The sequence below is a fragment of the Beta vulgaris genome, chromosome 2 (assembly GCF_026745355.1).
Source record: "Beta vulgaris subsp. vulgaris cultivar EL10 chromosome 2, EL10.2, whole genome shotgun sequence".
In the NCBI taxonomy this organism is placed as follows: domain Eukaryota; kingdom Viridiplantae; phylum Streptophyta; class Magnoliopsida; order Caryophyllales; family Amaranthaceae; genus Beta; species Beta vulgaris.
The window spans coordinates 44,714,345-44,729,181 of NC_079203.1; the positions used below are offsets into that span (position 1 = coordinate 44,714,345).

General features: G+C 37.7%; 1 protein-coding gene across 1 annotated transcript; it reads left to right on the top strand.

The window, feature by feature from the left end:
- The first annotated feature begins 6,530 nt into the window (after positions 1-6,530).
- On the top strand, positions 6,531-13,562 carry LOC104885668 (protein SAWADEE HOMEODOMAIN HOMOLOG 1). Its single transcript, XM_010670323.4, has 9 exons — positions 6,531-6,993; positions 8,637-8,722; positions 8,844-8,889; positions 8,989-9,157; positions 9,987-10,053; positions 10,917-10,968; positions 11,730-11,873; positions 11,941-12,060; positions 13,147-13,562. Exons 1-9 carry the CDS (start codon positions 6,931-6,933, stop codon positions 13,183-13,185), a joined length of 786 nt encoding a protein of 261 aa, XP_010668625.2. The 5' UTR covers positions 6,531-6,930; the 3' UTR covers positions 13,186-13,562.
- Positions 13,563-14,837: the final 1,275 nt, after the last annotated feature.

Sequence of the window (14,837 nt, forward strand, 5' to 3'; positions counted from 1 at the left end):
CCGATAGATAGGCACTTGCCCTTCCATGATGCCAACTTGTTCCTCATTCTTTCTAATACCGATTCCCATGAGCTCAGACGGGTAGTGCATCCCCCAATAGGCAGACCCAGGTAGAGAAACGGGAGATGCCCGATTCTACATTGTAGAGTTTTGGCTGCCATCTTGAGCCAAGATTCTTCAACATTTATTCCGATAATTGAGCTCTTAAAAAATTTAACTTGGAGCCCCGAAGCAAGGTGGAAGATGATCAAGGTTTTCTTGATGTTCATTAAAGCCTCGATATTTTGTGGTGCAAAGATGACGGTATCATCCGCATATTGCAAGTGGCTAAGTTTTAAGCCATCCTTCGATATCTCGACACCCTCCCATAGGCCCAAAGAGATGGCTCGCTGCAATAACAGGTTTAGCGGCTCCACTACAATATCGAATAGAAACGGGGAAAGGGGGTCCCCTTGTCGGAGCCCTCTCTCGAGTTTGAAAGGCTCAGTAGGGGATCCATTAACAAGAACCGATGCAGAGGCCGACATAACACACGATCTAATCCAACATCGCCAAATATCCGGAAACCCCATCTCACCCAACACCCAATCTAGATAATTCCATGAAATGCAGCCAAAAGCTTTATGAAAATCGAGTTTAAGGATTACCGCATTTTTCTTTCTTCGTTTGCAAGAGTCAATGAATTCCCCTGCAATAAGAGCTCCGTCTAGTATCTGCCGGCCCTTGATGAAAGAGGTTTGACAGTGGCTCACTAGTCGGTCCATTACTCTCTGTAGCCGACGGGCTAGAAGTTTAGCCACAATCTTATAAAGGCAGCCAACCATGCTGATTGGTCGGAATTCTTTGAAGTGGGAAGGTCCCTCCACTTTCGGAATAAGTGCTATAAAGGCATTGTTGCATCCCTTAGGTAGTCTGCGAGAGGCCCAAAAAAAGTCCACCATACTATAAATATCCTCTTTTATCACTTCCCATGCAGCTTTGATGAAGCTGAAGTTGAAACCATCCGGGCCCGGGGATTTTTGGCCGTCGCATGATTTAATGGCTTCGTCAATTTCCTCTCGAGAAAAGGGGGAGATGAGCAAGGAGCATTCATCTTCTGACAATTTTGTGAAGTTAAGGCTTGTGAAGGTTGGCCGCACCACATGATCTTCTTTAAAGATTCCATGAAAATACCTCACTGCTTCTTTTTTGATCTCCCTGGGCTTATCAATGTGTGATCCATTGGCAACAATTTTTACCAGTTGGTTTTTTCGACGCCGAATGGATGCTAGGGTGTGAAAAAACTTTGTATTCTTATCCCCTTCTTTGATCCATTTAGCCCTGGATAATTGAGCCCAGTATGATTCCCTCCGCCTATGCCACGCCCACAACTCCTGTTGGGCTTGATATTGGACCTGCAATTCATCAACAGATAACAGATGATTGTTAGCTATTTTATCAAAGTGCCCGATTTTTTCCTCGAGGCCTTTGATCTTGAAGTCAATCAAACCAAATTCAGTGGCATTCCAAATTTTCAAATCTTCCTTTGTCACTCTTAATTTTTCTGGGATTGAAAGATTACTCCCTTTTAACCAAGCACTCTGGATGATTTTCAAGCATTGGGGATGAGACAACCAGCAATTGAGGAAGCGAAAGGGCTTAGCACCCCAATTACAGTCCTCGGGTTGAAGTAGTAAAGGGCGATGATCGGATAGGCCCCTTTTCAGAAGGGATAGTTTGAGTGATGGAAATATGGATAACCATTCGGACTGGACAAAGATGCGATCCAACTTGCTTTTTGATCGGCCTCTAAACCATGTGAAGAGCCCGTTTGAGGCTTTTAGCTCGATTAGGCCCACTTTTTGGATGAAATCATGGAAGTCAAGTGATCCTTGGGGTGAGAAGGATTGGCTACCTCGCTCATGGGGGTTTAAGATCTCATTAAAATCACCGGATATTAGACATGGGAGAGGGTTGTTTGCGGAGAATTCTACTAGTTCTTGCCAAACCAAGGCCCTCGATTCTACTGAGCATGGGTTGTAAAGGTTTATTATTGCGCATTGGAATTTATGTGAGATGATTGTGCCACAAACACTTATCCAATGTCTTGACACCTGACTTGAAGATAATCGGAAGTATTTGGAGTCCCATAGGGTTATTAAGCCTCCTGAGGGCCCTACTGAGGGACTGTGTATCCAATTGATATCCGGTTCCCCCCACATTGATTTGATAGTCTTGTCATGAAAATTCTCCATCTTTGTCTCCTGTACAAGGACGAAGGAAGGATGCGTGGCTTGAATAGTTTTGCGTAGCGAGCTTCGTTTGGGCCTGGCTCCAAGGCCCCTTATATTCCAGGATAATGCAATCATGATTGATACTTGGCGGGTTTTATGAGTGAGTTGGGCAGAGGCTAAGGGTTGCTTGATTGGTCCGCAACCCAATCTGATTTCTGCTTTTTCAGGATAGATATTATCCGATTATGGAGCTTAGAGAGCGGTCCATCAAAATGAAATCCCAGTTCATTTGCAAGTCTAATGGTGTCTTCCGCGGATATTGATATGGGAGGTTGGTAGGATGATTGGTCTGTGGGTTTAAGAGAAGGATTTTGAGGTGCATTGGTTGTGGGTATAGAACTTGGAGGTGTTTTAGCTCGTTTTTTGACCTTCCTTTTGTTAAGCTTCTTTAGCAGGTAGGCAGACCTGTTGGCCAGGGGGACGTTGTCCTCAAAACCTGGGGGGTAGGGTGGGCCAGAGGAGTTGGAGGAGGATGGTTTTGGTTTGGGCCTTTGAAGTAGGGCGAATTTATTGGAAGACTTCTTGCAATGATCATCGTTCTAGCCATGTCCTCTAGGGTTCGATTCTTCCTTTCAACTACTCCGTTTTGTTGTGGTGTCCTTGGAGCAGAGAAATTATGATCTAGGCCCTCATTGCTGCAAAATTCATCAAACTTGGAGTTTTCAAATTTCTTACTATAGCCAGACCCTAAGGTGTTTCAATTTACACCACTTGTTCGTTGAATCTTTTTAGCAAAAAAGTTAGAGCTCATCAAAGGTTTCATCCTTACTATGAAGGAAAATAACCCATGTATATCTAGAGAAATCATCGACAATAACCAACACATATTTCTTACCCGATCTACTTTGGACACGTACAGAGCCACATATGAAGAAGTTCTAATGGACTTTGTATACTTACCATTTTCTTAGATTTAAAGGGGGGGTCTTACTTGTCTAACTTTTGCACATAGATCACAAACACCATGGTGTATAGACTTAATTGTTGGTGACCCAACCACTAAATCTTTCCCACTTAGTTTGTGTAATAGAGACAGGCTGGCATGACCACAATGCTTATACCATAGTAGAGGATCTTCTCTAATCACGCTTAAATAAGTAAAGTTGTTTCGAGGAACAAGGTTCAGGTCAACCATATATGTGTTCCTTTTCCTTGTCCCTCCAAGGATCTTGGTTCTTGTACTTTCATTGCCGACAACACATGAATCGTTAGTAAACTTCACTATATTTTCCTTATCACAAAACTGAGAAATGCTAAGTAAACCATGCTTTAAGCCCTCGACCAAAAATACATTATATATGGAGTGCGACAGAGACTTACTAATTTTACCAACAACTACTATAATACCTGTCAGGTTGTCTTCGAAGGTCACAGTTCTTTTATGGTAAGCTGAGAGTGAGAGAAACTTTGATTTATCACATGGTCATATGCTTAGAATAAACACAGGTTGTTCCCCCTCACTTCAGCATGTATCCAAATAAACTAGTCAATTGTAGGAACCCAGTCCTGCTTGGGTTCCTTTGTTGGACTTAGATCGTTCTTAGCCTTCCATACTTGTTTAACCAGGTAAGTATTTCTCTCGATACATGCTTCCTCGGTGGAACAGTCAGACATTATGCGTCCACTGTTCCCACAATAAGAACATATTTTACTGCTTGGCTGATCAACATATTTTTTTTTTCTTTTTATTTTTCTTCTTGTGGTTGAAACCTAGTCCATTTCTTCCTTTATGTTGATACTTTTTTGTATCCAACTTACTGGATCAGGAAGTGTATTCCTAGAGGAATCTAGTTCCTTTTAAGTACTAAATTTTCACTTAAAACATTTTCGTAATAAGTTTTTTGTCTTTCAGAATATGTTATGGTACTAGTACATGGATCTGTTCCTTTAGGAACAAAGATTTTCAACTCTGCCAATTCCATACTTAAAATATAGTTCTTATTTTTAACCTTCTCAAATGCTTCTTGAATGCTTTGGTTTTTATCAAAAAGGTTAAAAAACGTTTTTCGGTATCGGTTTTTAAAGAATAAAGTCAAATCGAATGTTTCTTAGTAACTTTTAAGACATTCTCTACTTGCTCCTTTTTTATGCAAATAAACTTATAATCATCTATGCTTTCAAGAAGTAATTTCACAAGTTGGCTTTTGTTAAGTTCTATAAGTTCTTCTTCTATAGTGTTTGAACATGCCCTGGTGTTTGACGATTCTCCTTCATCTTCAGTTTTGGTCACGAGGCATAAATGAGCAATTTCTTCTGTCTGTTCCTGTTCCTCATCAGAATCAGATCTACCCATACAGCAACCATGTCATGCTTCAAGTCTGTTTTTGAAAAAGGTTTATGTTGCTCCTTATTCCTTTCCTCGAATTTCCGTTACCTTTCTCGATTTCCTAATAAGGACACTCCTTGATAAAGTAATCAGGACTTCAACACTTATGACAACTTAATTTGGTAGGCTTCCTTGTGACCTTCCCTTTGTAGTTCTTGTTAAAGAACTTCTTGAATCTTCGCACGATCATTGTGGCTTCTTTGTCGTCTGCCTCCGACTTTTCTTGATCATCTATCTTGACGTAAGAGCCTTAGGCCTCACAGGTTCAGTCTCGTGAGTTCCTAGATGCAATTGGTGAGTCATCAAGGAACCAACCAATTGTTCTACATTAAATGTGGTGAAATCCTTTGTCTCCAATAAAGCTGTAACTTTAGCCATCCACTTCTCATCCTATGGCAGACTCCTTAGAACTTTTCGAACTTGTTCCTCTAGAGTAATGATTTTTCCAAGGGACTCAAGTTCGTTTATGATTATCAAAAAGCGAGTGAACATGTCTTGAACAGCTCCTTTTGTTTCCTTTGAAACAATTCATACTTATTCATAAGCATATATATATCTTCGATCTTTTCACCTCGCTTGTTCCTTCATGAGTAATTCACTCGAAGTCTTATCTTTTTCTCTTTTTCTTTCTCTCACTTGATTACAAGGATATTCCAAGCTTTTCACTCACCCAAACACTAAGAATATTACAGTGATATGTATTGTAGGAGAAGAAGAAAATTACTAAAAACTTTCTAAGTAAAAGACGGACTTTGAATTCTAGAAAGTCGTGATTTTTCTTCAAGCAATTCTTCTTTAAATAGTTGCTGCACTTTTTTTCCACTCCATGTTCTCCATATTGTGTGCTTCCTGGGTTATGGGAATCATGGCTCATTTACGCTGCACATTCTCCACAATCTTTGCAACGGTAATAGACAGATTCCACTATCCGTTAGTGGGCGCAAATACAACGGATGGACTTAGGTAGTTAGAGATCTTCAAGCGGTTAGTTCTACATTTTACTCCAACAACCTATCTTGCACAATAATTACAACAACAAAAATATCTCCAATAACTTAAGAATCTTTTACTCAAAGATTGTAAGTTAATAGATTTTATTAAACATATCATATAATAAAATTCAAAGTGCATAATATCTTGACTAGATTAAATTTCACTAATCTCTCTTTACAAGATACATAACAATTAACAAAACAATATTGGAAGATTTTATTTTTTTCCAAAATAAAACTATACAAGACTTAATTATTTGACATCATCAAAACATGAAATACAACAACAACTAAAAAGCTCTCATAAGGTAGAGTTTACAAGTTTCTTTATTAGTAGCTTTGACAAGATGTAGTTCAAAAATATAGTTGTTGACAACTTTTTTTTTTTGAAATATTATTTACCTTATTAGTCACATGAGGTTTGATTCCTAAATCTTAGGGATACGATGTGGAAGTGATGTCACTACTACACCATAGCTACCTCATACCTACAATCAAATTATATGTTGGATACTTGGATTTCTATACATACTTCCTCCGTAATTGAGTGGAGTACCACCCCTAATTTCAGGGTATTGTTCGAGATTCGAATCCTCATTCCAACAATATATTGGAGTAATTACTTATGGTTGTTTAGCCTTGTACTCAACCTCTGAATTGGCATGCCCTGCAAGCTAGTAGCCTAGCAGGGGATGATATTCGGACCAATTATCTTTCCTAATAAAAAAAGTATATATATACTTCTTCCGTAACATAATTATGTAAGGTATTATCTGTGAGATATAAAATATCTATTTGTTGCAATTATATTAATATGAATAACGTATTTTTTATTTTTATAAATATACAAGTATTGTTTTTATACCACCAAAAAACTATGCATTTTTTTTTTATATTAATCATCACACACCATGACTTGAAACATTGTTGAGTCTTGAGACCAAGAACTAGTTCATGTGTAATAGACTAATAGTATATTGATTACTATTCTATGGCATCAAAATAACATGCAAATTCAAATTCCATGCCTTTCCGGCTCCTATTGCCAAGTCCATGAAACCCACCCTGATATTCTAAACAAATCTTCCCAACAAACATCCCCCTAAAAAATTGAGGATTTAGGAAAATTGTTCTTCATTTTTCTTTCTTTGTTGAAGCAGGGGTTAGAAAATTTCAGAGTTAGGACCACATTTTTTATGTGCTTATACTGCTTAATACTATAATTCTAGTAATTCTAACCACTTTTGCTACTGTAAAACCCTTGAGAAACCCATATAACTTCTGCAATTCATATAGACAAAAGGAATAAAGTAGGGTTTTTTTTGGAGGTTTTTCTTCCATGGATCGTCTTCGTGTTCGACCCAGAGAAAACAAAGTCTTTTCTGGTTTCACAGATTCCGAAGTAAGCATTTATTTTTTCTGGGTATTCTTGTTTTTGTAATTTTATCATCTGGGTTTTGGTGAATTGTGTAAAAATTGTTTGGTTTGAAGTTACAGTGAATACCCAAATTATTTGGCTTTTGATCAAATGCCCTAGACTGTGTTTTTTTGAGTGGAATTTTGTATTTGACATGTTAGTTTTCGGCAAAATTCATGATTTTTGCATGATTGTTGTTTTTTGTTATGTATGCATTGCCTACTATTGTACTGTAATGTGAGATAAGTTGGTTTTTTTAGAAATTAGAATCCATATGCAACTTTGTATGAGCATTGCTGACTGCTGGGATGATTTTCGATTGTCCAACATTCTTCTTTGACATCTTGTTGTGATGTTCTGTATGCTCAATCTTGTGAGGTCTTAAATTGACCCATTAGCTAGGCATCGGTCGCTTTTCACGGGGACTTCGGTTGCCAGAATGCCAGCCGAAAGACCCCTGAGTTGCTTTAGGATTGCCTAAATATCTTCGTTTTTCGCACAACTTTTCATGCACATAGAAATTGTGGAAGGGGATGTTTAGACGATTTTGCACAATGCCAGACCTTTCTACTTGCCTTTCGTGAGAGTTTAGATGATTGGTGGGAGGGCATGTTTCGGAGTGTGTTTGTAAATTTTCGATTGCGTTTTATTGGCGTGTTTCTTACTTCTCTTTTTGTTTATCACTTGTTATGCACAGGTGTTATGTCATTTAATAATATTCCATGCCTGAAAAGTGATAAGTCTTGTTCACTGCTTATTATGAACTTGCTAGTGGGTTGTTATCGTTTTGATAGTATTTCCAGAACATTATTGGAGATAAGTTAGATGCTCCAGTTTGTATTAGATCGATTTACTTTCCATTCTTACTCAATGATATATGCGCTTGGAAGTCACATATAAGTGAAGAGTGTTTCTACCTTAGTCTAGCTCCTGTTATGCTTTACTTGTGTTAATTAAGCGTATTAAAGTTTTGATGTCTCAATGGCTGGTCCCAACTTTGAAGTAATGTTTTAAGATATCAGTCTATGAATGACTGTGCTAGCATGTATTCTACACTGAGGTTTAACAACTTGATTGACGATTATAGAATTATCCAATATATTACGTATCTGGTTCTTCTCCATATTTCTTCGGTAAATCTGGACAATAACAACTTTTTAGTTTTTTTAAGGATAGTAACATATTCCGTGGGCCTTACTCCTCTTAAGAAAAAGCCTTAGGCTTTAAGATTGTAACATTCTGTCCTTTATTTTTCTTAACACAAACACAATGTTTTATATTATAAAAAAAATGTCTCAGAAGGAATTTTAAGCTTGGTCACTGGTAGGGGGTTATAATAAGTTCTGTAGTTGTGCATGTCATAATCTGACTTCAGTATTTGTACCTTGTGCAGTGTTTCCTGCCCTTTCTAATCCCCCCCCCCCCAAATTGCCTCCTTAGAACAGCAAACGCCACCACTTTTACTCCTTGTCATAAAATCACTAGTTCCATGAGAATGTGTTGTTAAGTACAATACTAACAAGAATGCGCACCTCCTCCACTTATCATTTGATTAGGTCAACATCTTTTTCTGTATTATTTCGGAGGGAGTTATGAATATGCTTTAAACTTTTAACTTTTACTCACAGACTGAGAAGCTGGAAAGCTTGTTTACAGAATATGGAGAATTGTCGGTTAATCGGGAATTTTGTGTAAAAGTTGCAAAGTCCATTAGGTAACTTCTTGCACTTATGCTATGCCTAGTTGAATATTATGTTGTAATAATCTTATGTTTAAAGTAGCTAGTTTGCATGCTTTGACTTTAGACCTCTGAAACAGAACTTCTATATATGCAGTCGCTCTGCTGGACGGGCTGGGAAACCCATTGTCAAGTGGGCTGAGGTGCTTCTTTTCTATAATTTATTGTACCGTTCGCTTCTCATATATTTCACGACACTTTTTTTGTTTATTGTTTGTCTTACTGCTTCATTTGTCATTTAGGTGCAAAGTTGGTTCCATAATCGACAGAAATCAAGTCCAGCTAAAGCGAATCCACCATCTATCAATCAAACAGAAATAACTCCTTCACCTAATGTTTCTAAAAATTTGCCTGCTCATCCAGATATTTCTGACCTAAAGAAGGCTAATGAAAGCAACCAGGTGCCTAAAGGTACTTTATTTAGTTAGTATGGAGTCTAGATGGATTCATGGAGCTAATATGCATTTGATGACAGCTATAATAAGTTTCCTTCAGCTTAAGGGACTAGAGCTTCTGCATCTGCATATGTCTGTTGTGTGATTTTGATTTGGTTTCCTGTAACCTAAAAAAATAAGGTTTATTTTCTTTCACTTGCAAAGTTTCTACATAGTAGTTCTTGTATATCGCTACCTGTTGGCAAGGTATTTAATTTCCTAGACGGCCTGGCTGTTTTCGTCTTCATAGCTGTTATGAATGCTCTCCAACTGGTTTTTTGCTGAGTAGCATGTTGAGATTTACAACTTGGGCTGTTTGCTCTATCCAGGACATTTACTACAGTGATTAATGTGCCAATTGACAGTGCCTTTCATATTGGGAATCAGAAAATACTTTGATACTGTTGGCATGTATTGTGGTTTACTACATCTTTTAATCTTTAGCTCTTACTTGTCCCTTTCAATCTAGTAGTAGGTGGTCAAATAATTAATCAAATATGTTAATTATTCATAGTCTCTGTAGAAGAGGTATCTCCTTGAAATCTGAGGTATCTAGATTCTAGACATTGTTTGCTCCTGGTGCAGAGGTGATCTATTAAACTACATATAGCCTATCTTTCACATACTTCATGCTTTGACTTTTTAAACCTTTTTTGGGCAGTTTTAGGTAGTCATTTCTCCTGAGAAGCATATTGCATTAGCTTATAACAATCCTCTCATATTTATATAATGTCTAAGTTGCTCTTTTGATGCTACAGTCTCAGCTCATGCCTTTTGTTGCCTAACTACTACTGTCTTTCTTTCAGCAAGAGAAAAGTTACCAGATTTATCAGAGTTAGAGTTTGAGGCTAAGTCATCAAGGGATGGAGCGTGGTAAGTGCAAGGACAACCAAGCTATATATAGTATTTGTACACTAAGTTGGCCATATTTCTATATACTGAGATCATACAATCTTAATTATTCAAATTTTTTGCACACTAACAATTTTCACATTTATTGATTAGAGAAAGCAGCCTGGAAAACCTCTACGAGTTTGGAAATCAGAGCCTAGGTGTAATCATTTACTAATCCCTGAAATCAGAAGCAGAAATTATATTATTGAATTGATTGTTTTTAAAGCAGTCAAGTATCTGTACTTCAAACTCCATGGGGATAGTTATCTTCTGCAAAAGTGTGAAGTTTTTTTTTTTTTTTTTTGGTATGGAGTGCCACAAAAGCCAATAAAAAGTGATGCAGTTTGGATTCCATGCCAAGTCTTGGTAATATGCCCACAGGTCTTTACCTACTAAGCTAGGTGATATCCATTGGGGATTTGTAAAGTGAGTGTATGATGTAGGATTTATGCTTGAAGGTGATACAGGTGTTAAAAATGTTCTCTCTCATGCTCGGCTCGAGAACCTCTTTTGTCCTTAATGGTGTTGATAATTTTATGGCCTGAGGCTTTGTGACCTGGATATGTTAGGATCTTTGTCATGTCTGACTGCATGATGTCAGTTACATTGGGTTGGTGAAACTCCTTTGCTCGTTTCTTTTTCTTTCCTGCAGTAAAAGGGTGTCTGGCTTGGACTCTTTAACCATACCCCAGCTATAGTGAAAGGCTGGTTGGATATGGTTGAAAGTTTAAAAGAAATTTTGTATATGAATCTTCAGATCCTTTGGAATCTTTACATTTATTCTGAGTTATGTGATTTTTGTTGCAACCTTCCCATTTTTACTTTGTATTTCTGTGGTGTAGGTATGATGTTGAGAGATTCCTCACCCACAGATTTGTCAGCTCAGGTGAAGCTGTAAGTTCCAAAAATATGCTTTCGCTTAACAGATGAAACACATGATTAGTCACACTGGTCAAAAAAATTGAAACATAAATAAATAAATCATGTAAATGGGAGAAAGATGAAAAGAAGAGGTAAAAGAAAAAGACGACGCTTGTGTCAATTTAACAAGAGAAGTAAACAATATGGATCCAGAAGTCCTTTTTATGATCCATCCTCTGAACTAGGAGGACGTACTGGAATGTGGAAGAGATGGCCTTATACATTTGCAACTATTAGTCCTTTTCTAGTAGTTAGATGTTATTGTGCGAGAAACCATACGATCCGTTATTCTTGACGTGGGACTGAATTCCCATGGCCACTTTGGCAATCAGATTACCAGCCTTGAAAGCCATTGCTATCCCTTTCTTCTTCAATTCACCTTGCGTTGTGTCTTCATATTATGTCCTGACTCCTGATTAAGGTTCAACTCTATTGTTTATGCACTGTGGCCATCTTGGACCTGCCTACTTTATAAACTGTAGGTTGACAGCATTTCAAATGGCATTCAAACCGTTTAATTTAGTACAGCAAGCCACTTGTGTTTCTTTTGTTCTGGGGGTGAAAATATTAATGTTGGAATGTTAGCTACTTCCTTCACTTAGCTATTTCGCAAAGTGAAGTAAATATTTTGATGCTTTTACAAGATGTTTGTAACTACCAAGGATGTTTCAATATGTACTGCTTTTGGTATTTGAGGCAGACACCAAGTGTCTTACTGATATCTTATAATTCAGGAAGTTCGTGTGAGATTTGTGGGGTTTGGGGCTGAAGAAGATGAGTGGGTTAATGTGAAAAATGACGTGCGAGAGCGTTCTATCCCGCTAGAGAACTGGGAATGCCACAAAGTCAAGGCTGGGGATGTCATGCTCTGCCTTCAGGTAGTTAAAATTTGTTTTTGTTTAATATTTATGGGCATATTGTTCATAATTTCTACCTTTGACACAGGAAAGAAAAGATCAGGCTATATATTATGATGCACGTATAATGGATGTTCAACGAAAAATGCATGATATAAGGGGTTGCAGGTGCATCTTTGTGATCGAGTATGACCATGATAAGAGTGAGGCAAGTATTTGTTATTTATTGCTGTGAATTCAACTATTATGTTTCTTCTTCTACGTAGCAAGTAGTACTTGGTCTAATGACTAATAGTAAGGTTTACACCTATTTTTTTTATTGAGACAGGGCCCATGTTTGAGTTCTATAACTCTATGCCTCATTTATTCCCCCAATCTTTTTGAATCCAATTACCCCATCCAGCTCACAACCCAACCTAATCTATCTTCCATTAAATTTAATTACCCCAACTAGCCCATAACTCAATCCAGTCCACCATGTAATATTCCCATACAACCCTTCCCAGTTCCCGCCAAATCTTTCCTGCTCTTCTAACGCATCAGATTACAATCTCCACCCAAAGACCACTCACTTCACGGTACACCTAATGCTCCTTCAAGATAGATGTCTGCATTTTTTTAACCCACTGATGTGCCTGCCGTCTTATACCAATGAGCAGCTGCAAATCATACCAAGGCTTGGTCTCAATTCTGGGCAGTTCAAGCAGTGGGACACTGATAAATTTTGCCAACTCCGGCAAAATGTAGCCGATTACTGATGCAAAGGGGAAGGGGAAGGGGAAGGGGAAGGGGAAGGGGAAGGGGCAGTTTAGGTACGTCCGTTAAGGGTAGCTCGAGAAATAAGTCAGGGAGTTAGTTGGGAAGAAACTTTATAAATAGATTAGATTAGGGAGAGGGAAAGTATGGAGAAGAAGTTCAGAGGTTTTAGTGATTTCTTTGGATAGTTTCAAGCCTCTCAAAAGCTTGAAGACTTCAAGTTCTCTTTTATTTTCTACTCCTTAATGTTCCAATTATTAATCCAAAGTCCTTAATCATCTTCATAGTGCTGAACCAGCTATGTCGATTGTAGCAGTACCAACTACCAATAGACGCACTATAGGGGGAGGATGTCCTTACTCTTTCTCCTACTCCCAAGGGACCTGCTGGCCCACTAAATGCCGAGCTGAAAGAACCAATAGGGGTCAGATTTAGTTGGATCTTTCAGCTTACCTATCAAAATTTTGTATTTCTTCTTTTACATGCCTGCTTATATAAATTCATTTCCTTGTGGTTATTGGGTGTATTTCTTAAACAGGAAAAGGTTCGTTTGAGGAGATTATGTCGCATGGCATAACAACTAAGAAGAAAGACGGAAATGACGTCTGCAGTTATCAGAAAGTCTCAACCCTTGCTTAGGTATGCATCATAAGATAGCTTATCAGGTAAAGAATGATAATAGGGAATATGGTTATTGAATGCCATCAAACAGTAAATGAAGTCAGTAGAGTAGTAGAGACTTATTATTGATCATGGCAAATTTTGTTGGAAATTTTTTGTAATCATTAATCATCGTTGTTATTAGGTTTCCTCCTGTGTGTGCTAGTGAGGGAACAGTGAACAGCTTTTGTTAAGTTGCAGTGTGTATCTTTACGTGACCACATATTGATATTCCTTTGATCGAGCCCACAAACTTCAATTACCATTTTTGATTGCTGAGGCAACTTATATTCCCATATGAACCTCTCCTGAAACTGAAATGTCTAGTAAACCTTGTAAATTATGATTTGATATAAGCATTTGATTTCAGTGTTAGTTACAGATTTATTAATGAATTTTATGAACACCTAAAACGATTATTTTAGCATAGTGAAACAGGGAAATATTCTCGGTGTCTAATTGGTACCATTTTTTTTTAAAGAATGTTGTACAAGAAATGTTTAATTAGTACTTGAAAATGATTAAATGGTATCAAAGTGTTTAATCGTATTAGGTTAAGTACAAAACATACATTATACATATAGCAATACCATTGTATAACCAAATGGTATCGCCAGTGGTTGGCATTGTGCCTTCTAACCTTGAATCTGGGGGTTCAATTCCCACTACAGGCACTTAGAGGTATGGATTTTTTTTACCCTTCTTCTTTACTCTCAAAGTGTTTACTTGCTAACTTGCGGTCGGGTTGACAAGCCACTGGTATGCCATTTCATGCTGCCAATCCAAAAAAAAAAAAATTCACCTTTCTTACAGATACAATTTTATCTACATATGGGTACCAATCGTGTCTAGAGACTCCACCAATTAGGATCCTTCCCAATCACAGCTTTGTAAAGCTTGTGTATAAGAAACTGTGTAGTGCCTATAGTCTAACTAAAGCTTAATAAAGGAAGTTCAAGTTTATATTGAAATTGTGCCAAACTGCATTTAATTCTACCCATTTAGAGAAGAAAAATAAAAGTTCATCAATGAACATACTTATAATATGAACTTCCTGAGCATTGACTTCACCCTTCTACTTCCCGATTTCCAATTCCACCGACGGCCAACAAGAAGAGTTGTCCCATTCAAAATCTATTACATGGTCCTAGCCTCCTAGGGACCTTTGATGAAATTTGAGAAGGGAAGCATCTTGAACAAAATAATCAGCACTGTATCTTTCAGTCTAGCTGTACTGGATGATTATTTCAGGAAATTTTGTTAATAAATACCACACTTTAAGCACTTTTTAATGCCTAGGTTGTCTGAAATTGTATATAAATACTGACATTCTGCCATTCCTTTTGGAATTACTACTACTTAATAGATTTTTGCAAACCGTCAGTTTTGCTCTGTTAGTGACATTGTGAAATTACATTCTCACCTTCCATAAACTCCTCCACCACCAAAACTTAAAACCCCACAAAATACACTACCTTTGCGATCTCCTTCTATCTCTTGACCACCATTACAAGGTGGTGGTGGTGATGGTTTCGTACTTGGTTAATATTGTGGGATGGGTCAGCTTTT

Bases quoted from the DNA above. Each gene is read 5' to 3' on its own strand.
- LOC104885668 (XM_010670323.4), top strand. From the start codon at position 6,931: ATGGATCGTCTTCGTGTTCGACCCAGAGAAAACAAAGTCTTTTCTGGT. The intron at 6,994-8,636 runs GTAAGCATTTAT...TTTTACTCACAG, and splicing joins CTGGTTTCACAGATTCCGAA to ACTGAGAAGCTGGAAAGCTT. The intron at 9,158-9,986 runs GTACTTTATTTA...TCTTTCTTTCAG, and splicing joins AAGCAACCAGGTGCCTAAAG to CAAGAGAAAAGTTACCAGAT.